The 24,490-nt window shown below is 41.7% G+C and overlaps 2 protein-coding genes across 3 annotated transcripts in view; one reads left to right on the top strand and one right to left on the bottom strand.

The window, feature by feature from the left end:
- Positions 1–19,420, top strand: part of dync1h1 (dynein, cytoplasmic 1, heavy chain 1) — a 43,472-nt gene extending 24,052 nt beyond the window's left edge. The window contains exons 38-77 of one of the 2 annotated variants that reach the window (XM_089003638.1): positions 29–262; positions 350–556; positions 649–770; positions 1,214–1,379; positions 1,482–1,645; positions 1,772–1,901; positions 1,989–2,122; positions 2,203–2,317; positions 2,397–2,558; positions 2,643–2,857; positions 2,929–3,133; positions 3,403–3,576; positions 3,652–3,771; positions 3,849–3,969; positions 4,822–5,017; positions 5,409–5,526; positions 5,622–5,837; positions 5,923–6,135; positions 6,349–6,476; positions 6,790–6,943; positions 7,045–7,191; positions 7,383–7,533; positions 7,625–7,878; positions 9,277–9,411; positions 9,488–9,582; positions 9,779–9,953; positions 10,076–10,151; positions 10,232–10,392; positions 10,469–10,580; positions 11,693–11,877; positions 11,985–12,098; positions 12,196–12,366; positions 12,448–12,665; positions 13,269–13,372; positions 14,713–14,921; positions 15,036–15,189; positions 15,601–15,743; positions 17,573–17,741; positions 18,829–18,953; positions 19,026–19,420. In XM_089003638.1, coding sequence (XP_088859764.1) covers positions 29–262; positions 350–556; positions 649–770; positions 1,214–1,379; positions 1,482–1,645; positions 1,772–1,901; positions 1,989–2,122; positions 2,203–2,317; positions 2,397–2,558; positions 2,643–2,857; positions 2,929–3,133; positions 3,403–3,576; positions 3,652–3,771; positions 3,849–3,969; positions 4,822–5,017; positions 5,409–5,526; positions 5,622–5,837; positions 5,923–6,135; positions 6,349–6,476; positions 6,790–6,943; positions 7,045–7,191; positions 7,383–7,533; positions 7,625–7,878; positions 9,277–9,411; positions 9,488–9,582; positions 9,779–9,953; positions 10,076–10,151; positions 10,232–10,392; positions 10,469–10,580; positions 11,693–11,877; positions 11,985–12,098; positions 12,196–12,366; positions 12,448–12,665; positions 13,269–13,372; positions 14,713–14,921; positions 15,036–15,189; positions 15,601–15,743; positions 17,573–17,741; positions 18,829–18,953; positions 19,026–19,154 — 6,321 coding nt within the window. In that variant the 3' untranslated portion in view covers positions 19,155–19,420. Of the gene's footprint in view, positions 1–28; positions 263–349; positions 557–648; positions 771–1,213; positions 1,380–1,481; positions 1,646–1,771; positions 1,902–1,988; positions 2,123–2,202; positions 2,318–2,396; positions 2,559–2,642; positions 2,858–2,928; positions 3,134–3,402; positions 3,577–3,651; positions 3,772–3,848; positions 3,970–4,479; positions 4,676–4,821; positions 5,018–5,408; positions 5,527–5,621; positions 5,838–5,922; positions 6,136–6,348; positions 6,477–6,789; positions 6,944–7,044; positions 7,192–7,382; positions 7,534–7,624; positions 7,879–9,276; positions 9,412–9,487; positions 9,583–9,778; positions 9,954–10,075; positions 10,152–10,231; positions 10,393–10,468; positions 10,581–11,692; positions 11,878–11,984; positions 12,099–12,195; positions 12,367–12,447; positions 12,666–13,268; positions 13,373–14,712; positions 14,922–15,035; positions 15,190–15,600; positions 15,744–17,572; positions 17,742–18,828; positions 18,954–19,025 lie in introns of both variants that reach the window. The other variant, XM_089003637.1, reaches the window with a different exon arrangement.
- A 2,008-nt stretch (positions 19,421–21,428) lies between these two features.
- LOC148893592 (uncharacterized) lies at positions 21,429–23,748 on the bottom strand. Its single transcript, XM_089004745.1, has 5 exons — positions 23,712–23,748; positions 23,552–23,607; positions 23,384–23,458; positions 22,186–22,272; positions 21,429–21,928 (listed from the first exon to the last, which is right to left on the bottom strand). The coding sequence occupies exons 1-5, from the start codon at positions 23,746–23,748 to the stop codon at positions 21,437–21,439; spliced, it is 747 nt and encodes a 248-aa protein (XP_088860871.1). The 3' UTR covers positions 21,429–21,436.
- Between the last annotated feature and the right edge of the window lie 742 nt (positions 23,749–24,490).

Here is a 24,490-nt window from a genome sequence, read left to right as displayed (position 1 = left end):
CACGTTTTCTTTTTTTTCTCCTGCTCAGGTTAGTATCACAGGCGAGTGGCAGTCATGGCAGGGCAAGGTGCCTCAGATCGAGGTAGAAACCCATAAGGTGGCCTCGCCGGATGTCGTGGTACCTACCTTGGATACCGTTCGCCATGAGGCTTTGCTCTACACCTGGCTGGCTGAACATAAACCACTGGTGCTGTGTGGACCTCCTGGCTCTGGAAAGACAATGACACTGTTCAGCGCCCTCAGAGCCTTGCCTGATATGGAAGTGAGTTACAATACTAGTACAGTAAACACCTTCTAGTTTAGGGCTGAAAAGTCATTCGGTCAAACATTCTTTTATTCATTTTGCCAGGTTGTTGGACTAAACTTCTCCAGTGCCACCACCCCAGAACTGCTGCTGAAGACTTTTGATCACTACTGTGAATACCGCCGTACTCCAAACGGTGTGGTCCTCGCGCCTGTGCAGCTCGGCAAGTGGTTGGTGTTATTCTGTGATGAGATCAATCTTCCCGACATGGATAAGTACGGCACACAGAGAGTCATCTCCTTCCTAAGACAGGTACAAAATGAGGTTTATAATCAAGGCGAGACAGCGGCAGGTTTGGTTGTCAATCACCATTAACAGTCCTGGTGTTGTGTTTATTTGTACAGATGGTGGAGCATGGTGGGTTTTACCGAACCTCAGACCAAACTTGGGTCAAACTCGAGAGGATCCAGTTTGTGGGTGCTTGTAATCCTCCCACCGATCCGGGCAGAAAGCCCCTCACACACAGGTAGGACTACAGCAGCACCTTGATTTATGAGTCGGCCCTGACTGGTATGGATTATTACTCGCGTAATTTTAAGACAGTCAAAAGTAAAATCTGCGTGTATGTAAAAATAAGAGCACCTGTACCCACCCTAATCCTATATGACACTGACTATTTTCAAAATACAGTAAAGTCTCGTTATATCGATATCGGTTATATCGATAGTCCCGCTTATTACGATACTATTTCTATGCACGCACGGAGAAAATTACGCGCAGGGTCGGATATATCGATAGTCCCGTTTATATCGATATTTTTCGGACTCCCTAGAATATCGATATAACGAGACTTTACTGTATGTTGGTTGGGCCCACCTTACAGATGTCCCAACTAATTTATTTCCCGTTTTGAGCCTTGACTTGATATATACAATCCAATGCAATTTGTCGTGCCTGTCGTTTATCAAGGTTCCTGCGTCACGTTCCTGTGGTGTACGTCGATTACCCTGGCCCAGCCTCTCTCACTCAAATTTATGGCACTTTCAACCGTGCCATGCTGCGTCTCATCCCCTCCTTGCGAACCTACGCTGAACCTCTCACTGCTGCCATGGTTGAGTTTTACACCATGTCTCAGGTAAGTTAGAAATGAATGGGGACCTAATTAGCCACAAACACCCTTTCCATCATATAAAAGTTACAGTGAATTGCTCACCATTGTAAATGTGTCCAATTTCAGGAACGTTTCACCCAGGACACCCAACCACACTATATCTACTCTCCGAGAGAGATGACCCGCTGGGTGAGGGGTATCTTTGAGGCCCTGCGACCGCTTGAGACCCTTCCCGTCGAAGGACTTATCCGTATATGGGCTCATGAGGCCCTTCGCCTCTTCCAGGATAGGTAAGCACAAGATGATGTTCTCCTGAATTCCATATTGATGTTTTCAACTTCTTCTCTCCTTTCGTCATTTTTGGACATTTCTTATTTTACAACTGGGGTTTGATCGTAATGCACATTTGTTTCTAGGCTGGTCGGTGATGAAGAGAGAAGGTGGACAGATGAAAATATTGACGTTGTTGCTCTCAAACACTTCCCAAACATCGACAAAGAGAAGGCTCTCAACAGACCCATCCTCTACAGCAACTGGTTATCAAAGGTAAACTAGCACACTTGCTCACCATTTTTATACAAGCAAACAATAACCCAAATGTTGAAAATAATTCTGTATCTTGTTTGAATGTAGGACTATATCCCAGTGGAGCAGGAGGAGCTGCGGGATTATGTAAAGGCCCGTCTTAAGGTCTTCTATGAAGAGGAGTTGGACGTCCCGCTTGTACTCTTCAATGAAGTGTTGGACCATGTTTTGAGAATCGATCGGTGAGGAAGCACTACTCTCAAAGTATTTTTTTTTGCGGGGGGCAACAATTAAAAGAGGAAATGTAAATGTCCTCTTCCAGAATCTTCCGCCAGCCACAAGGTCATCTCTTGTTGATTGGTGTGAGCGGAGCTGGGAAAACGACTCTGTCTCGCTTTGTTGCCTGGATGAACGGACTAAGCGTTTACCAAATCAAGGTTGGCACAACACAATTTCCAAGTTATCCTGCAGCCATCTTGGTATAATTGTGCTCAAATAAACTTTGTGGTTATTCAGGTACACAGGAAATACACCGGGGAGGACTTTGATGAAGATCTGCGTACTGTGCTACGTCGCTCCGGGTGCAAGAATGAAAAGATCGCCTTTATTATGGATGAGTCCAACGTGCTGGATTCTGGCTTCCTTGAGAGAATGAACACCCTGCTGGCCAACGGAGAGGTAAATTCCTCACATCACATTGCACCACAGCCAATTTTCCCTAAATGTTCTGTTTAAGTTTCCCTAACATGATAAAATCCACAGGTTCCCGGTTTGTTTGAAGGCGATGAGTATGCTACTCTGATGACACAGTGTAAGGAGGGCGCACAGAAAGAAGGGCTGATGCTGGACACCCACGAGGAACTGTATAAGTGGTTTACCAGCCAGGTTATAAGGAATCTCCATGTTGTTTTCACCATGAACCCCTCATCAGAGGGCCTGAAGGACCGAGCTGCCACATCTCCAGCCCTCTTCAACAGGTCAGCGGATTTGAAATGTTTAGAATTACATTTGACAAATGTGGTTGTTAAACATCAACTACTTGCTCAAGATGTGTGCTGAATTGGTTTGGAGATTGGTCCACTGAGGCTCTGTATCAAGTGGGCAAAGAGTTCACCAGCAAAATGGACCTAGAGAAGCCCAACTACAAAGTTCCAGACTACATGCCCACCGTCTATGACAAACTCCCCCAGCCGCCATCTCACAGGGAGGCTATCGTTAACGGCTGCGTGTTTGTACACCAGACGCTTCATCAGGTAAACATGGCCTGAATTTATCGAGAATTGACTTTTGAGTTTCTTAACTATACCCAACCCTGATTGTAATGTTTTCAGTATGCATGCGCACCACTTTAGTGCATTCCTGAATGCATTAATCCATTTATATTATAGCACCCCCCACTCACCCACCAACTAATGGTGGAACTCAAATGACTCAAGGGAAAGAAGTGTTTGGCTACTTTGCTGAATTAACATAGCTGAAGAAGTTATAAAGTATGTAAATAGATGCCAACACTTGTTCACAGGCTAACAACCGTCTGGCCAAGCGAGGTGGTCACACCATGGCCATCACTCCTCGCCACTACTTGGACTTCATCAACCAGTATGCCAACTTGTTCAACGAGAAACGCAGCGAGCTGGAGGAGCAGCAGATGCACCTCAACGTCGGACTCCGCAAGATCAAGGAAACAGTCGATCAGGTACAAAGTCTGTCACATTTGAGTGTTTGGCACTTGCGTCTGGCTACACGGTAATTAAGTCTACCTCTTTTGAAGGTTGAAGAGCTTCGCCGCGACCTGCGGATCAAGAGTCAGGAGCTGGAGGCAAAGAACGATGCTGCCAATGACAAGCTGAAGAAAATGATTAAAGATCAGCAGGAGGCTGAGAAGAAAAAGGTCAAATGAAACATTTTACATCACTTTTAATCTCATTGAAAGCACAATGCCTTAGACTGTGACTCTTTCGATTCTAGGTGATGAGCCAGGAGATCCAGGAAGCTGTGTACAAGCAGCAGGAGGTAATCAAGGATAAACAACTGAGTGTCAAACAAGACTTGGACCAGGTGGAGCCTGCTGTCATTGAGGCTCAGAATGGTATGTGGGCTTTACCATTGTAGTTTCTCTACATTTTTGCAGCTCAGTTTTATGCTTTTTCTAAAGTCTAAATTTTATGTACAAGCACTGTTCTAACATCAGGTTTTTTAAGACTACAAAAACATGCTCAGTCACATAAGAATATGGCATCATGTGGCACAAGAATGCACGCTCACTTCACACTTTACATACTGTTTTTATTGTCTTTTAGTTTTTTTCACATTTGTTATTGAGTGCTTATAATAGTTTACTGTTATTTTGAATTTACCATTATAATTGGATTGGATTGGATTAGCCTTTATTAGTCTCACAGTGGAGAAATTTACATTAATGACCCACCAAGATATGTTCAGACGCGTCGGGAAAAAAATGTCATGTATGATTTCCCATGGTACACATGATCTGTCATGACACAGTGGTTGGAAATGACCACACTGATCATTATTCTCGGTTTATCATGGCCCTTTGCTTTGACATCATTGATGCTGATTTATCATATAATGTTGCTAGCTGTTAAATCCATTAAGAAGCAGCACCTGGTGGAGGTGCGTTCCATGGCCAACCCACCAGCGGCAGTCAAGTTGGCCTTGGAGTCCATCTGCTTGCTCTTGGGCGAGAGCACTACTGACTGGAAGCAGATCCGCTCCATCATCATGAAGGAGAACTTCATACCCACTATTGTTAACTTCTCTGCTGATGAGATCAGGTGAAATGAGCTATTGTGTTGAGGTATTGACTAAAGTGTGTTATCTCTCCCTTGTTTCCTTTGTCCTTTCTCCCACCTACCCACCCCCTCTTCCCACAATGGTGCTTACGCATCTATTCTTTTAAACACACCTGTCATCTGACTAGCGGTGAGCTCAATTAAACGACAACATCTAGTAGAAGTGCGGGCTATGACCAATCCCCCAGCTGCAGTCAAACTGGCCCTGGAGTCTATCTGCCTTTTGCTTGGCGAGGAGACCAATGACTGGAAAAAAATCAGACAAGTTCTTATCAGGGATAATTTCATCAGCAGCATAGTCAACTTTTCCTCTGAGGAGCTCAGGTACTAACCTGTGTCCCCGCTTCTGTCTGCTCGCTGTCAGATGGACGCACGAATCAGCAAATCAACACGCCAATCAAGTGACACTTCTGAGATTTCTTATTTTGGTATTCTGATGACAGTTATCATGAAGAACCTCCCCCTACCTTTAAAAATAGTCCATAAAATTATTTTAAAATTTCCCTGTGATTCACATGTGCCATAAACGTGTATCCTCAAATAGTGGCCTCTGCGCTTAGCGTATCTCTACTGCACCCCCAAATAAGCTCTTGAAAGGCAGTTGTTGGCGGTTGAGTTAATAAATTCAGATGGCCATTATTTGTGGAAAGGCTGAACCTCGCTTTTGCCACTTTTGGGTACTTTTTTGTAAAATCAACTTTTTTTTTTTTTACAGTGACTCCATCCGTGAAAAGATGAAGAAGAATTACATGTCCAATCCGAGCTACAATTACGACCAAGTCAATAGGGCCTCGCTGGCATGTGGACCTATGGTGAAATGGGCAATTGCTCAGGTAACTGAACATATGAATACATATAAAAATGAAATCCAATTAGGGAATGCAGAAAAAAAAATCTAAAATATTTTACCCATGACTGCCGTCTTTAGCTCAACTATGCTGACATGCTGAAACGTGTGGAGCCTCTGCGTAACGAGCTTCAGAAACTCGAGGATGATGCCACGGACAACAAAACAAAGGCAGAAGAGGTGGAGCAGATGATCAGAGACCTTGAGTCGAGCATTGCTCGCTACAAGGAGGAGTACGCCGTCCTCATCTCTGAAGCCCAGGCCATCAAGGCTGACCTGGCTGCAGTGGAGGCCAAGGTTGCCAACGTTCTCAATCTTCATCTGCCTCCTTTCTTGCCTGCCCATTTGGTTTCTTATTATAAAACTCTTTTAATCCCAACAGGTGAACCGCAGCACAGCCCTCCTGAAGAGTTTGTCGGCAGAGAGGGAACGCTGGGAGAAGACCAGTGAGACGTTCAAGAACCAGATGTCGACCATCGCTGGAGATTGTCTGCTCTCTGCGGCCTTCATCACGTACGCCGGCTACTTTGAACAACAGATGAGGCAGAATCTGTTCACAACTTGGTCTCATCACCTGCAACAAGCAAATATACAGGTATGGTGATTATAATACAGTATTCAAATATGTGCTGAAATTTTAGGACAAATCTCAACTACATGATAATCTTGTTTTAGGACAGTCGTTTTTTTAATATAAAAATGACATATTGATCAGTTGGATTTTATTCTGTTTTTTTTGTGTTAAATTCACTCCACTGTTTTTTTTTTGTTTTTTTTTTGCTTTGTTGACATGATATTTCTTTCTCAGTTCCGTACCGACATTGCCAGAACGGAATACCTCTCCAATGCAGACGAGAGGCTACGCTGGCAGGCCAATTCTCTTCCAGCAGATGACCTCTGTACGGAGAATGCCATCATGCTCAAGAGATTCAACAGGTCGGTATACATGAGCTTCGTGTCATTTTATAACATTAATGAACAAAGTGTACGTCATGAATCAGGTTCCGAGATATTACAAGATCAAACATCAACATTTTGTGCATTTATTTATTTTTTTGAATTGGTAAATTCATTGTAGCTTTAGTCATGTCATTAGACATTGATGATGGACATTTTTTTTTTGTTTTGTTTTTTTCAAGCTTATTTATAAATTCTGTCTGATTCGGAAAATCAACTGTGTCCTGAAAGTGCAAAAGTTTCCTGCTAATTCATTACCACAAAAGTTTTCATTCATCCTTGTTTCCTTAAGGTACCCGTTGATCATCGACCCATCTGGTCAAGCCACAGAGTTCATCATGAATGAGTACAAAGACCGTAAAATCACCCGCACCAGCTTCTTGGATGATGCCTTCAGGAAGAACCTGGAGAGCGCCCTGCGTTTTGGAAATCCACTGCTGGTTCAGGTATTTTTGCACTGACAGCACAGACATCGTATCTAAAACAATTTGAGGACGAGTAGAATTGCACAGCTACTAGTGTTTTTTTTTTGTTTTTTTTTAAATAGGACGTTGAGAGTTATGACCCGATCCTGAACCCAGTGTTGAACAGAGAGGTCCGCCGAACCGGAGGTCGTGTTCTCATCACATTGGGAGATCAGGATATTGATCTGTCACCTTCGTTTGTCATCTTCCTCTCCACGCGAGACCCAACGGTGAGGAGCTAATCATCAATAGTCCATATCGAAGAGGTTGTTAAATTGGTTACAAAAAATGTTAATGAATACCAAACTGTGACTATGTAGTGGTTTATTCTTGGGATATTTTTTACTTGTGGGCCTTGAGTACATAGTTTGTCCGTTCCTGGTCTTTCATCAACTCTGACAACTGGCTTAACTGAATACAGGTTGAGTTCCCACCAGACTTGTGTTCTCGCGTGACATTCGTCAACTTCACGGTGACGCGCAGTAGCCTACAGAGTCAGTGCCTCAACGAAGTGCTGAAAGCAGAGAGACCAGACGTGGACGAGAAACGCTCAGACCTCCTCAAACTTCAGGGTGCGAGAAAAAAAATCATGAAATGATGACATTGAGAAACAAGCAGGGATATTGAAACGGATACTTAACCACATATGTCTCTGGTATTTAGGTGAATTCCAACTGCGCTTGCGACAATTGGAGAAATCCTTACTGCAGGCCCTCAACGAAGTAAAGGGGCGAATCCTCGACGATGACACCATCATCACCACGCTGGAGAACCTGAAGAAGGAAGCCGCAGAGGTGACCAGGAAGGTGGAGGAGACAGACATTATCATGGCTGAGGTGGAGGCTGTGTCACAGCAGTACCTCTCCCTGTCATCCGCTTGCAGCAGCATCTACTTCACCATGGAGGCACTCAACCAGGTCAGAACATAAACAATATACATAGCCATTTAAAGGCATTTTTGGGACACTGAACGTCAATTGTTTATTATATGAATATTTTGTTTGTAATTCTCAGCCCATTTCGACTTTGAGAATGAATACACCTTAGGTTGACTGTCATCAGAGGATGTTAATAATAAAAAAATCTGCATCTGCTGAATTGTTATTAGACATTCCCCTACTTACAAACATTCAAGTTACAAACAATGGTACATACGCACATTTTTGCAGATATGTTGAAAAATGTTTGAACAGAGGTGCTGCAATTTAGATTTAGTATTGTGCGCCTTTTTCCGAGTAGTGCTTCTTTCCGCTGCTATTACCGACGTGAGGTGCTGTGAGAGCTCTCTCTCTCTCTCTCTCTCTCTCTCTCTCTCTCTCTCTCTCTCTCTCTCTCTCTCTCTGTCTCTCTGTCTCTCTCTCTCTCTCTCTCTCTCTCTCTCTCTCTCTCTCTCTCTCTCTCTCTCTAACATGTAGTATTCTCTCCAGTTGTACATGTACATATATTTTATTAAATGTTTATTTTTCAATACAAACAATACAAGTTACTTATACAACCCTTAAACATACCTATATAAACCTTAAACATACTTATAGAAGCCTTAAAGGACAACCAACGTCACTTTTTTGTTTCCGAACTGACATCAGAAAAACGTTTTATAGCATCTAAAATACCCAAAACACGCAGTATGATATTTTTAGTCAAATGCAAAACACCAATAAAAATGACTTAAAGTGTCTAAAAAGTACTTCAATTTGAAACCGGAAGTGGCCAGTTTGAGAAGGTCCCGCCCCCATGTTCGTGGTGTCACGGCAAGACGTCTTGCCTTGCTCGAGAATCAAAACAATGGCTTCAGATTCGGAGAATACGCTTTCTTGTTACTCATCCAGTTATGAATATGATTCAAATAGTTCTGAAGAGGAAAGCATACATGTTTGCAATTGATTAAAGAATTAATTCCGTGTCATTTTGAGGCATCAGGGGTGGGAAATGTCGCACCCAAAAAAGGCAGGAAATGGTGACAAAGCCGTGTAAGGAATTATTCAGCCCGTTTCCACAGGCTGAATAATTCATTACAAGGAGCTTTGTCGCCCTCTTCTGCCTCTCTTTGGTCCTACACAACGTTTTCAGACCAAAGTACAGCAAAATGCATTGACGTGATGGAAGGACTGCTACATAGTGTCCTTTTTTCAGTCAGGGGCGTTCCTTCAGTGAGGTAGGGTGAGGACTCGTCACCAACTCAAAAACAAGACTTCTGGAATATTCAGCACGAGTCTTAAAATGTAAAATATAGCTTAATGCGGTGGAATCTTTGTAACAATATATTGTTGTGCTGTTAAAATATATATCTACTTTGTGTGCCACCCTCCCTCCAGATGCACTTCCTGTACCAGTATTCTCTTCACTTTTTCCTTGACACCTACCACACTGTACTGTATGAGAACACCAACCTCAAGAGCATCAACGACCACACGCAAAGACTCGCCGTAATCACAAAGGACCTCTTCCAGGTATTATATTTCACATTTTAATAGGAATATAATCATGTTTTTTTTTTACATGGACTGATGTTTTGTTTCTTTGTAGGTGGCATTCAACAGGGTTGCCAGAGGAATGCTGCATCAAGACCACATCACATTTGCTATGCTACTGGCTAAGATCAGTCTCAAAGGAATGACCAAGTCAGTACTAGTATTACTCGTTATATGTATTAAAATGTATATATTTGGGGTTCGCTGGAATTAATGATGGGATTTCAATTTATTTTGATGGACAATATTGATTTGGGTTATCTGTAACGCTTGGTTGCAGTATCATTTAAACTCTTGTAAGATGAGGTCAAATGGTCACATTAAATGATCCTAATCTTCTTTTTAGTGAGCCCTCATACGATCCAGAGTTCCAGCACTTCCTCCGTGGGAAGGAGATTGTGCTTACTGGCACATCCTTGCCCAAGGTGAAGGGTCTGACCACAGAGCAGAGTGAGGCCATGGTCCGCCTCGGTCGCCTGCCTGCGTTTAAGGACTTGGTGTCTAAAATTCAGTCAGATGAGGTAAGGAGTATGAAACGATTTTGCGGTGGTCTATATCATTTTTATTTTTTCGGGTGTGTGTGGGGGGTTGAGGGATACTCTTCTATGAGGTGTTAAAACAGTAGTCTGTTTTGTCACCTCAGCAAATCTTCATGTGGCTGGAGAGTAACACTCCGGAGCTGGCTGTTCCCTACCTGTGGTCTGAGGAGAAGCAGTCCAGTAAATATTTCAACTCGCGCCACCGTTGATACGAGATGCTCTGGACTCACTTTACTAGCCCATCTTTCTCACTTCCTCAGCACCCATCGGCCAAGCGGTTCACCAACTACTATTGATCCAGACATTCCGTCCGGACCGTCTGCTGGCCATGTCGCACATCTTTGTTGCCAAAGTGCTGGGAGAAACTTTCATGAGCATCATCGAGCAGCCCATCGATCTGGCTAACATTGTGGATAGTGAGGTACTGGTGATTTCCAAGCAAAAGAGTCGATGATTGTCGGGCGTGTTAATTTTTACATGTCACCTCGTGTGTACAGGTGAAGCCCAGTACACCGGTGCTGATGTGTTCTGTCCCGGGATATGATGCAAGCGGTCTAGTCCGAGATTTGGCTGCAGAGCAGAACAAACAAATCACTTCCATCTCCATTGGTAAGAACAACACACATTTCCATATACAGTATAGTCTCGTTATATCGATATTCAAGGGAGTCCGAAAAAATATCGATATAACCGGGACTATCGATATATCCGACCCTGTTTGCATGTAATTTTCTCCGTGCGTGCATAGAAATAGTATCGATATAACCGGGACTATCGATATATCCGATATCGATATAACGAGACTTTACTGTATATGTATATGGATGTCACTCCTAGGCCTTCAGTAGTGCTACGTCTGAATCACTCCACAGTTGCGAGTGTGGTGTGATTTACTACATGTCTACTAAAGGCTAGGAAATAACTTTTCACTTGAAGAAATACTGTCATTAATCAGTTCAAATTTTTACTATGAACGTGTGGATTCATGATAACCTCATAAAATCGCAATGCTGTTTGCTATTTTTGCTAGCTTTCGAACTGTCCAACCTTTCTTAATGATGTCCATCAATTCTTTAGCGGTCCATCTTGAAAATGGCTTTAACAGTATATCAGCAACCAAATCCAGTTCCTCTCCTCCTTCAGCCAGTATGCACCTATCACCACCGGCTAGTGATACTATAATTGGCTAGTGACTAGCCAATCATAATTTGCAAAAACTCTGACGTTGACAGTGCCTTCGAGCAGGCCTTTTGTTGCCAATTTAAACTCTGATTGGTTTAAGCAACTGTTTCATCGCCATTGATGTTTATGCTCGAGAGCCTGCAGATCTGATTGTGACAAATGATGGCTGAAATGTGTTTGTTTAAATGCTTCAATACGAAAACACCCATTTGGACGTAGCACAACAGGGGAAAAGCAATGAAAGGAAGCTAAACGACAATTTGAATTAGTTAACAATGGACTCATGGACTAAATATAATTCGCATTAGTCTGTGATTCAGATATTTTAGGCCAGCAGAGAAGGCCTTGCAGACCCTGATGGCCCACCACCGATACTCAGTATAATTATGGAAACTAACAGATTTTTTTAGTTGTTTAATTTCACACTTGGTTGGATGGACATTTAGAAGACACAGCCATTTTGGATCAAAGCAATTAATAAGTGCATATTTCCCCTTTGTAAAGAATCTTTGATGATCGCATCTTTTCATCACACGCAGGTTCGGCTGAGGGCTTCAATAAGGCCGACAGAGACATCAACACTGCCGTCAAGTCGGGCAGGTGGGTGATGTTGGAAAATGTCCACCTGGCTCCCGGCTGGCTGATGCAATTGGAGAAAAAGCTCCACTCCATGCAGCCTCATGCCAGCTTCAGGCTCTTCTTAACCATGGAGATCAATCCCAAGGTATCACACTTTTTCATAGTACTGTATTGGGATGCATTAGCCAATTCAAACCCTCTTTGGAATTGAATTCAAATGATATTTTAATGCAAATGTCTTCTTTTCAACAGGTCCCGGTGAATCTGCTTCGTGCTGGACGCATCTTTGTGTTTGAGCCTCCTCCTGGTGTAAAGGCCAACATGTTGCGCACCTTCAGCAGCATCCCTGTTGCTCGCATGTGCAAGGTACAAAGCGCACATATTTAGACTTTCTTTATTACTGCACAAGTCAACATTTTCTTGACCTTTCTTTTTTTTCCCCCCCACATCTGTGTTTGTACAGGCTCCCAACGAGCGTGCCCGTCTGTACTTCCTGCTTGCCTGGTTCCATGCCGTCATCCAGGAACGTCTGCGCTACGCGCCATTAGGCTGGTCCAAGAAGTATGAATTTGGAGAATCTGACCTGCGCTCCGCCTGCGATACCGTCGACACCTGGCTCGATGACACCGCTAAGGTTTGTGCAAATGACAGAAAGTTCAGAGGCCCCAGATTCCTCACACCTGTTCTAAAAAAAAAAACACTTCAAATAACACAGGGACGTCAGAACATCGCCCCGGACAAGATTCCTTGGGCCGCACTAAAGACCCTGATGGCTCAATCCATCTACGGCGGCCGTATCGACAACGAGTTTGACCAACGTCTGCTTAACACTTTCCTGGATCGCATTTTCACCAAGGGAAGCTTTGACAGTGAATTCAAACTGGCGCTCAAAGTGGATGGGCACAAAGACATCAAAATGCCCGACGGCATTCGGTCAGTACTTGTGTCCATATATCACACCCAGATAATGTTGGCTTGTGCGTTACTGATGGAGATGTTCGTTCGGACACTGTGAACAAAAGCTCAAACACAAGATCGTCTTTTATTGCCGGCAGGGGACGCAGCCATTCGTGACCGACGTTCAACTTCTGAAGCCCTTTGCCAAGCTATTTATTCAGAGTATATGGAACTTTGAGTGATACATAAGTAAAACATGGTCTTCTTGATTTGAATACCACGCCCCTATAAAAACAAAGGCAAATCCAATCCTGGACGTCCCTTGTTAGAAGCACCAACATCGATAATCCAACAGAACATAGACATTTTAATGGGTTGTCTTTCCATGATCTGATAGATTTGTAACCTGGCTAATGACCTCTTCCTTTGAAGGAGTTTAGTCCTAAATTCCACCCACGGCCAAATCTCCTACCTGAGGATGACAGTTTAACAGACTGTGTCTGTTCACCTATGTGCTTCCATTGTGGGCCATATGTTCCGCCAACTAAGCATACAACAGAATGAAACTTTTAAATATGATAACTTATTTTCTGTCTATTCTCTATCACTTAGTGTTCTTTATTTTATTTTTTTCTCCAGGCGTGAGGAGTTCATGCACTGGGTGGAGCTGCTTCCCGACACACAGACTCCATCTTGGCTGGGCTTGCCCAGCAATGCAGAAAAAGTCTTGCTCACCACACAGGGTATGCTGCCAGACGTCGTCTCGCCCATCTGTAGAACTTTTCACTCTGGTGCCACACGTAATTTTTCGTGGCAAAGTATTAGAATACTCTGCCGTGTATGACAACCAACGGAGAGCTATTTAGAAAACTGGGTAAATAGCATGAATGATTGTGGCCCTCATCTGTACCATCATCTTTTGACTGGGTTTCAGTTGAAAATGCGCTAGGCAAATTAAATTGTTTCCAATGTTGACATGATGATAACAACATTGGATTTCAACAAGGAAATTAATTAAAAAATAGACGCAAACAGAACCAATTCACAGCTCAATTTTTTTGCAGATTTTGGACACTCAAGTCATTTTTATTGGTGTTTTGCATTTGAATAAAAATATCATACTGCGTGTTTTGGGTAATGTAGATGCTATAAAACTTTTTCTGATGTCAGTTAGGAAACAAAAAAGTGACGTCGGTTGTCCTTTAGACACTAGTAGGAAATATTGTGCTAAGTCTGTCCTCTTTGTAATACCGGACAACATCAAAATAGCACAGGATTTATTGTGTAGTAAATTTAAAATGTTTATTTGTTTTATTAAAGCTATTATTAAAGCTGCCGATATATTATAAAAATAGATTTTAGTCAAATAATGTTTTTCATTTACAATTTAGAAATATAATGCTCCAATGAATCTATTTTGGTTTATTTCAATCAATTTAGCATACTTCGGCAATATAGTTAAATCTGACCCATCAATTTTAGAATTTAGCCCCCTTTTCAGACAAGTGGGCAGATTTTTCATTTTGGGCAGAATGCAGATTTTACCATATACCCCCATCAATATCCCTCACTAATATGGCATCCAGACACTCTATCACCCCCCCCCCCCTTTTTTTGTAATTTGTGGTCTTATTTGGTAATACCTGAAACCATTTACCGTATATTCTCACTTATCTGCCTGTGAGCTTCTAAACTATGCATCTAGTTCTTTGACATTTCAACAAACCTGTCGCATGAATATCAAAGTAACCACTCACCCTTGGAAAAACGCCTGACAAACGATGATATTCCCCAGGGTTATCTAGTTGAGCTTATACGGTATTTTGTTTTAGTCACAGGTCATTGTAAAAAAAAATCACTTGCGATGTATATTTCAATGTTACATGCGATTTGATATATTGCCTGAAGCTTTGTCATGTTGTCCCCATAATTTGTTTTGGAAATCAAGCAAGCCCAGGCGAGCTTTGTGTTCCACTTATTAATTTCTCCTCCCGCCATGGCTTTGTCTTCCTACCCCCTTGCTCACTTTCTCCCACCCCCCGGCCCTTTTCCCCCTTTCCCTTTTCCTCGCCGGGCTGCACAGGCACTGACATGATGGGTAAGATGCTGAAAATGCAGATGTTGGAGGATGAGGATGACTTGGCCTACGAAACGGAAAAGAAAGAGCGCACGTCGTCCACCACTGACGCCCAACCAGCCTGGATGAGGACACTACACACTACGGCCGGCAACTGGCTGCAGCTCATGCCTCAAACCGTCAATCCCCTCAAACGTACGGTGGAGAACATCAAGGTGAAAGCTGCTGTTCATTTCAGTGTTTGTTTCTCAGAAGTCAACAAGGTAAAAACATTTGAATGAACTGGAGGAGCGCTTTTTGTAACATTGTCCTGTTGAAAAAACCGCCAGGATCCGCTGTTCCGCTTCTTTGAGCGTGAGGTGAAGATGGGTGGCAAAATGCTGCAGGAGGTCCGTCAGGATTTGTTGGATGTCGTGCAAGTGTGCCAGGGCAAGAAGAAGCAGACCAACTATCTGCGCACTCTGATTAGCGACCTAGTGAAAGGTATAGGGCTCATTTTATTCAACACGAGTCATGCTGCAAAGTCACAGTGGAGGAAGGGGGAATAATAATAATAATAATAATAATAATAATAATAATACATTCTAAGCGCCTTTCAAAACTCTCAAGGTCACTTTACAGTCACAGGATATGTTTTCTTCTGTGGGTGAGCAGTGGCAGCCAGATGCGCCAGCGTTCACTCAAACCTGAAACCAGCTCGCTAGAATTACGTTTGATGAAACCAGTAATGGGTACACTTTTTATTTTAAGCGGGAGATTTAGTTAACACTGCTATGAGCACAAAAAAAATCAAACATGACTAAAAAGATTGAATGGAATACACTGTTTGTTAAATTATCTTTATTTTCATTCCTTTCCTGTCTTTATTTTTGTTCCTTTCCACCTGTATTTCAGGCATACTCCCCCGCAGCTGGTGTCGCTACACTGTGCCCATTTCCATGACCGTCATCCAGTGGGTGGCGGACTTTAGCGAGCGCATCAAACAGCTGCAGCAGATCTCACAGGGCGCTGCTAGCGGAGGCGCTAAGGAACTGAAGGTAACACATTCTCACTAACTGGTTAGTGGATCAATTTAAAGTTGTTTCCAGTTATAATCGTGTAACTCTTACCAACATTTTACTAAAGTTGCTCTTATGTTATATGGATATTAATTCTGAAACTTCAATTAGGATTCCAGTGGACTGACGTGGTCGCTACACAATGTTGTGTACAACCATGTTTGTGAGTCATCCAGTCTGGATTGGATTGTATTAGCCTTTATTAGTCTCGCAGTGGAGAAATTTACACTTCACAGCAGCAAAGTGATGAAAGTAAGAGGAAAGGAAAAAGTAGAAAAACACATACCGGAGCTGCTGTGAAGGCAGCCACTATCGCGGCGTCATCTTGAAGTCAAAAAAACAAAATAACAAATAATGTGACACAACACAAAAAACATAGTCATTCAATCTTAAGCACTTTCTGCACCCTCTTTGTAGTATGCAGCAGTTCTATATGAAAGAAGAGAGGATCAAAGCATCCTTTTCACCAGTGGATCAGGGACATTATGGTGAAATGTGCACGTCTGCTACAAGCTAAATGTTGAAAGCAAACATAAACAGTAGCATTCATTGATGAAAAGAGATTGTCTCAATGCCGTTACATGCACAAAAAAAGCACAATCACCCCAGAGCTGTCCAGCGATGATAGTCAAATGGCACTGACATTCCTCCCAAATCAAAAACAGTGCTGGCATTTTCGTGCTACCGAAAAGGCAACCGCTCAGCACAGTCTCCTTGATGAATATCGTGGCGAAAAAGGCTGAAAAACAATCCATATCCGTTCCACAAGACGTGCAACAATTTAAGTGACAAGAAAACATCAAAACAACAAAACAAGCAAGGCTCGCGAGAGCACATGCTGACTGACGGATGCCTATTCGGGCACCATCTTGGACTTCTTCTTTCTGACTCTATGCTAAGTCATTTATTGTGTTTGAAGTGTCTGACTGGGTCTTTTAAGCTTTAAAGGACAACCGACGTCACTTTTTTTGTTTCTTAACTGACATCAGAAAAACGTTTTATAGCATCTAAAATGCAAAACACCAATAAAAATGACGTAGTGTCCAAAATTGAGCTGCAAATTGGGCATTTTCAGAAAGTCCCGCCCTGAGTTCGTGACGTCTCGCCAAGACGTCTTGCATTGCTGGAGAATCAAAACAATGGCTTCAGATTTGGAGAATATGCTTTCTTGTTACACATCCAGTCCACATCCAGTTATGAATAAGATTCAAATAGTTCTGAAGAGGAAAGCATACATGTTTGCAATCGATTAAAGAATTTATTCCGTGCCATTTTGAGGCAACATTGAGGGGAAATGTCTCACCGAAAAGAGGCACAAAATGGCGACCTCCTGTGGCCACCTCCGTTTCCACAGGCTGATAAATTCCTTATATGGAGCTTGGACGCCCTCTTCTGGCGGCTTTTGGGTCCAACACGAGGTCCCCAGACCAAACAAGTACAGCAAAATACATTGACGTGCTGGAAGAACTGCTACAATGCGTCATTTTTCGGTCAGGGGCGTTTAGTGACGTCACGTACGGACTCGTCACCATCTTAAAACGTAAAATATAGCTATATGCGGTGGAATCTTATTAAAATATGCTCAGTAGAAGTCATTTGAAGCCATTTTACAAATTATGGACACAACTTGTCCTGAGACGTTGGTTGTCCTTTAAACTAGGAGGATTTTATTGTCAAGATTGTCTCTCCACAAGTGTATTATGAATTTTTGTCAATGGTATCTAAGAACATACAATAATTCCCTGTAAAGGAACAGGAATTTCTGCCCATCTAAATCTATTTGTTGTTATTCCTTGTCCCTTTCCCAGAACATCCATGTCTGCCTGGGGAGTCTGTTTGTACCTGAGGCTTACATCACCGCCACCCGCCAATACGTGGCCCAGGCTAACAGCTGGTCTCTGGAGGAGCTTTGTCTGGAGGTTAACGTTACTAACGCCCAGGGTGCCACTCTGGATGCGTGCAGCTTCGGCATCAAAGGTCTGACCGTGCACTCGACAGCTATTGAAAAGAAGTACAGACGCTCCCCAACTTACGAACAAAGCCAAAAGTCAAAGTCAGCTTTATTGTCAAATATGCTAATATGTATGACATACAGCACAGATGAAATTACTGTCCTCTCGCACCCGCCGTGCAAGGCACTTATAATGACTTTAACAAACATAATAAAAACGAAAACGCCAATTTGCCGGGAGACAGAGGGGAGCCGCTGCGTGTTCACGCGTCGCCATCTTGGAGGAAAAAATTAAATAAAAAAATATGACAACACAAATAGTCATTCATTCTTCAGGACTTGCTGTACCCTCCTTGTAAGGACATTTCAAGATAAAAGAGAAGGGGATCAAAGCATCCTTTTCAGCAGTGGATCAGGGTGGAATGTGCACGTCTACTACAAGCGAAATGTCGAAAGCAAACACGAAGCTGTAGCATCCATTGATGAAAAGAGATTGTCTCTCATCTCGTCCCACATAAATCCACTTCAATTCCAAGCCGCGACAGTTCCGATATGTTACGAACGGTCTTCGTAAGGTGAATTTGTTCGTAAGGTGCTTGCTTCAGTGCTATATTTTGCATGGAATGTATATTTAAGGCTTATATAAGTATGTTTAAGGTTTATATAAATATGTTTCAGGCTTGTATCAGTAACCTGTATTGGTTTGTACTGAAAAATAAACATTTAATAAAATATATACTCTGTAAAGATATGTGTACAACTGGAGAGAATACTACATGTTACTGCAAAAATGTGTGTATGTACCGTTGTTTATAATGCGAATATTCGTAAGTAGGGGAGTGTCTGTATCTAATTTCATTTGCAAATGTCCCCATTGTGGGACGAATAATGGTTTTCTGATTCTGATTCTAAAAAAAGAAGTTGAAGAATGTAGATATTGTCATAAATAATTAATGAAAACTAACTGAAAGTACATTTTCCATAAACAAAGCTATAATTAATATTGAAAAAATATTTACATTCATTTTTGTGAATTAATAACTCACTTGAGGATTCCTTTGGTGTATAGTATTTATTTATTTTGGTTGTGCTGACCCACATTTTCTGCGACAGGACTCAAACTTCAAGGGGCGACGTGCGCCAACAACAAGCTGTCCCTGTCCACTTCCATCTCCACTGAGCTGCCTCTCACCCAGCTCCGCTGGATCAAGCAGGGCGATGGCGAAAAGAGACACACGGTAGAAAGATCGCCATCCACGGGTTGTCGTTTCCTCTCTCCGCCGCCTCACCACAGTTTTCTTTTTCCTCAGGTCACTCTGCCTGTGTACCTGAACTTCACCAGGTCCGACCTCATCTTCACTGTCGACTTCGACATCGCCACCAAGGAGGATCCGCACAGCTTCTACGAGCGCGGTGTGGCCGTCCTGTGCACAGAGTAGTTCAATGAGATTCTTGAATAGTTATTCTAACCCGTATAATAATCACCTATCACCCATTTAGCTTGCTCATTCGTGAACATTTGTGTACCAGTAATAGTCATAGAATATATACACTTTATTTTGCAAGTGTCTGAGAAGGTTTTGAGGAAGTTGTCAGTTGGGTATATCATGTTTAAAAAGAGGATGTGGGGAGCAAGAACAGATTTTAAGGAAATGAAAAGGTATGTTGCATTTTACATTGAATAAATCTTGCTGGACTAAAATGACTTTGAATTGGAATTTCCACTGAATATCATTAATATCTTTATTTATTTTGGATTACCTTATTTTCCGGTGTATCAGGTGCACCCAAAAGCCTTCATTTTTATCAAAAGTTGACCCCGTGCCTTATACGCTCGTGCGCCTTATATGTGAAGTAATATTGAGCCATAACGGATCTCGCAACTACTGTCAGCAGCCAGTGACTCCATTTCCCCCCTGTAGAAAAAAAGGTTCAAAGGTTCAAAGTCAGCTTTATTGTCAAATATGCTAATATGCATGACATACAGCACAGATGAAATTACTGTCCTCTCGGACCCAGCATGCAAGGCACTGAAGGTGTGTGTGTAACCCCAGCATCTACTGTATTGACTTATGTGGTGTGCCTTATATTTGGAAAACATTTTATATATTTATATACAGTATAGTATTTGGAAAACCTTTCATTCATTGAAGGTGCGCCTTACAGTCCGGTGCGCCTTATACACAAGAAAATATTATGACTACCTCAAAACAAAATAGAACAGTGAAAAGACAATACTTTCTTGTACAATTATATAGTTGAAAATGTAAATTACAGTAAAGTCTCCTTATATCGATATCGGATATATCGATAATCCCGGTTATATCGATACTATTTCTATGCACGCACGGAGAAAATTACATGCAAACAGGGTCGGATATATCGATAGTCCTGGTTATATCGATATTTTTTCGGACTCCCTTGAATATCGATATAACGAGACTTTACTGTATCTTCAGTTTAAAAAATCAGTTAACCCTAAGGCAAATATTCCAATCACAACTACAGCGAACCCCCACGTATTTGCAAATTTGTAGATTTTGAAATGCGAGAGTGAACCTTCATGATTTACTGCGTTTGCTCTCAGGTCAAAAGCCATTTTTAGCAATACAAAAAAAAACATTGCTTTTTGGTGCCAACTCGCTGCTTTGATATAATACAATTAAATACATACATATACATATTGATTTATATCGCGCTTAGTCGATTTAAAACTTAGCTTTCAACCCATTCATTTCATCGATTGTCAAATACAGAAAAGAACTAAGAAGTGTATTTATAATAGCAATAATACATTTAAATTTTAAGCGCCTTTCAAAACTCTCAAGGACACTTAATAATAATACATTTAATTTACAAGCGCCTTTCTGAACACTCAAGGACACTTTACAACAAAGACAACACACAAAACAGTAAAATCATCACTCATCAATCACTTTACTGTCACAGGATAAGAACTTTTTTTTTTTGTGCGGCTGAGCAGCGGCAGTCATTCGCACCAGCGTTTACTCTACCCCAAACAACCGCAGCCACTGCTAACAAATGAGAAATGCCTTCAGCCAAGCATGTCCAGCTCTGGGCCTGGAGGGCCGTAAGGTTCTATGTGGTAGTGTTTCCCATTAAGCAAATATTTGAACACAAACATGTAGACAGATAAACCTCATAGGCATGCATTCTTTATCTTCTGCAAATAAATTGCTTCAAGAATGGATTAATGGAAGTGCCATTCAGTTCAATGGGGAGAGATGCTTTGAGATTAATATTTTACAAAATGATAGTGAATGTGTGTGAGATACAAGGTATCCATCACCTAATGTAACAAAAATACAAATTCTCCACAATATGACTTTTTGGGGTTTGGAGGTCATTGATTAAAATGGGTCCTTGCATACATACATGGGAGATCTGTGGATTTGGACCCCCCACGTCTTTATTTAAACAGCCAATGCATAGTGGATGATAAACAGGAATTTTCACTTTGTAGTTCGTTCCGGTCCCAATCCCCCTGCGATTAATGGGAGTCTTCTATCCTCATTGATTATTGCGAGAAGCGTCAGGAGAATAATGATGGTTCACTGTCATTAACTTTGAAATCAACACCATACAATATTTTTAGTAACTAATAAAAATAAATACAATAGGTCATGAAAAAGAAAATAAGCAACATGTGTTGATAGTAAAATCTGGGAGTCCCTCTTCATGCTAAATTTGGTGGACATCTCTATGATCCTTCTTTCTCCTCTTCCATGCAGACCACACATAGTTTCTTTCTTAGCACCAGATTGTCACTACAGGGCATGTCAGTCTTCCTTTTGACCACCATACGAACATTGCATGGGCAAGCTGTACTGTGCAAGGAGCTGTCGGACACCTGGGTGTCACCGTGGAGTTTATAGCTTGCTTCTAAGCCAGTCGTTGACGCTTGGCTGCCAGTCATGTCCTTGCTCAGCTGGGACAGCCAAACCTCAGAATCATCCAAACATTTCATTTGCACATCCAAAAGATGAGGCTCTTGCTGGCTTGCCGTTTTTGTTTGCTTCTCCAGTGCTCTAAAGTCAGTGGACAGAGGAGGCTGAAGGATAAAATGCCTGTTGTGATGGCATATGCGACCTCGTCCTCCTTTCCTCAGCTGCCTGGTTCGCCTGTTTGGGGTGCTGGCATCCATGTTGGTCTTATCAGAATCCTCTGAGCTCCCGTCATATGGGTCCAAAAACTACAAATTGACAATATACTTCTTTACTTTTTATTAGAGACGCCCAAATGAAACAATCTAGTTGAGAGTGCTTTGTGCAAATATTTGAATATTAAGCCACCAGGGTCTGTTTTCCCACAAAATTTAGTGGACATCTCAATCATCAATTGACCCACAAAAAAAATCTATTCTCTGAGTCTGCAAGAGCCCATTTAGGTGACACCCTCTTGAAATTGTTATGATCCCTTCCAAATAATGCCAGAGTTCAGTCATCTTACCAACAAGTCACATCCCTGGCGCCCCGCAGATTCGTCCATTTGTGGCGATGTCCTCTTTGACCTCTCCGGTGCACTGCTTACACATTCCTGTCACAAATACATGATTGGGGTTTATACAATAGTGTCTTAACCTACTGGCATTTTCAAGACAGCAACTGTCCTTGATTTTTTTTCTCTCCTTTTTTTGCCTTCGGGTGGAAAAAATACATTTTTTATACATGTTAAGTTTCAGAAATCATAAATCGAGAGATTTTCGTACTCGCGACTCTATGGTGCGTGTTAAAATAATGTGAGTGTTACAAACGTGTAAATTAGAAGTAAAAACAAAAATGCTTTCATTGTTTATATATTCAATTAGGTAAGTGTATTTTTTTTTTGTATTTTTATTTTCACCTTACAAATGTATGTGTTGTGTCAATAGTCTCTTTATAAAGTAAGTACTGTGGTCAAAATCAGGAGTCTCCCGACCAAATCGTGAGACTTAACATGGATGATTTTTTAACGGGGCTACAAACGCTGGCAGCGAACTTGACTACATGCAACAGTTCGGCAGCTTGTGAACAAATCTTTCAAAAAGATGGGAATTACTTGCTTCAAGCTGTTTCATGCAGTTTCAAGCTGTTTCATGCTATCGCCAGAAAACAAAAGGCATACTTTGTGGGGATTGCCGTAATGACATATCTGCCCAAGTATTTATTAATGCTCTGTCCCCTATGTATCGCCATGGCTCGCGTTCAAATAAGAGTTGTTTCAAGTAAATAACTAGCCTGACATGCGTTTTTTTTTTCCGTTGCTGACTTGGTAAAACAAAGTTAACGCACTTTGATTACGCCCATATATGCTTCAACCTCTGTTGAAACAACATGTCATGGTATTTAGTTCAAATTGTCTTTTATTTTCCCATTTCGTCTAAATGTGGTTTGGTTTTGCGTGTTGTACTGCCCCCTGGTGGCCAAGAAGAAAACGCAGCACAACAGCCATTGAACGGCCATAAAAATGTGTTGGTTTCTGTGGCGTTTTGCCATCCTAGTGGTATTTCCATTCATTTAAATCGAGATAAATGATTGGAGACAACTCCGTTTTGTGTTTTCGGCATTGGCCGTTGACTAATTTTAACCTCCAAGTCATGGCATCACTGTTCTTAATTCAGAGCAGCGTATACAACATTTTATGTATTCAAGTAGCATGTTAATGATACCATCATGCTGTTGTCTGAGCATCTTGGACTAATCTCAGAGTCCGAATCAGTGCTGGATTCCACTTTACACATCTCCTAAAAATACAACATTTCAATACTTTTAAAAGTCAACAAGTGTGGTTTTCATGCTTTGAAATTGCTGATTAAGGGATAAGTGGGTGACCCGACCTTGTATTTGAAGGCGAGCTGCTCGACGTTGCTGATTTGGCCACTGTCACTGTAGTCTAAAATAAAGATAGGGGAAAAATGGTGAAGTATGGTAAAAATGCGTGAGTTGGGGTCTTGTTTTAAAAAGAAGCCCTTCTTCAGAGTGTCGTTAAAATTTTACCTGGAATTAAATTTGATCGTCTTCGCCTGTGAGCCATGCTGACGCAGAGACAGGTATGATCGCGCGAGTGTGTTTTAAATGATGATGTCATTATTGCCGTAATTTCTGGGGTGTCGTAAATGAAGATATCAATAAACAACTTCAGCAACATGTGGCACCAGTGTTTTGCAACAGGTGGTTTTGTGCTTCATTGAAAATGCGTTTAGTTCACGCTTGTCTGATAATATATTTCTCAGATGGAATGAAACAAATGTGACCGAATGACTTTCAAAAAGGCTCACGGCGATTGACTGGCGTAATTTCGGGTAAAAGTCAAATGAATATAATTTCATGTAGTTAGCGCAGTAACCAATCATTTTACATATAAAATAACATTAAAAAATAACGTGAAATCGGTCAATTAAACCATTTCAAGACGTATAAAATGTCACCAGCTCTTGGTTCGACGTATGTGTGAATGGTTTTATTTGGTCTGTTCATTGTCTATTTTTTTAAATGAGTACAGGTATTTCGTCAAAGACCACGATTGTATGATCATGTGTTCACCTTTTTAAAAAATCGATTTTGGTAATTCTTGCGAACAAGAACGTAAACAGGTTGCCAAGAAATGTTATACTGCTGTGGACCGCAAATTTCCCCATTGTGGGACGAATAAAGGTTTTCTGATTCTGATAAATGATGTCTTAGCATACAAGTTAAATCACACTTGAGATTACGTAAAAGACCACGCCACGAGTAATTTTTAAAGCAATATATATTGACACAATACAGACAGTTCA

The sequence above is a fragment of the Hippocampus bargibanti genome, linkage group LG09 (genome assembly GCF_051943395.1).
Source record: "Hippocampus bargibanti isolate YZ-2025 linkage group LG09, ASM5194339v1, whole genome shotgun sequence".
Classification (NCBI taxonomy): domain Eukaryota; kingdom Metazoa; phylum Chordata; class Actinopteri; order Syngnathiformes; family Syngnathidae; genus Hippocampus; species Hippocampus bargibanti.
Note: the sequence above shows the minus strand (reverse complement) of the source record. Positions and strands in the feature narration are given on the sequence as shown.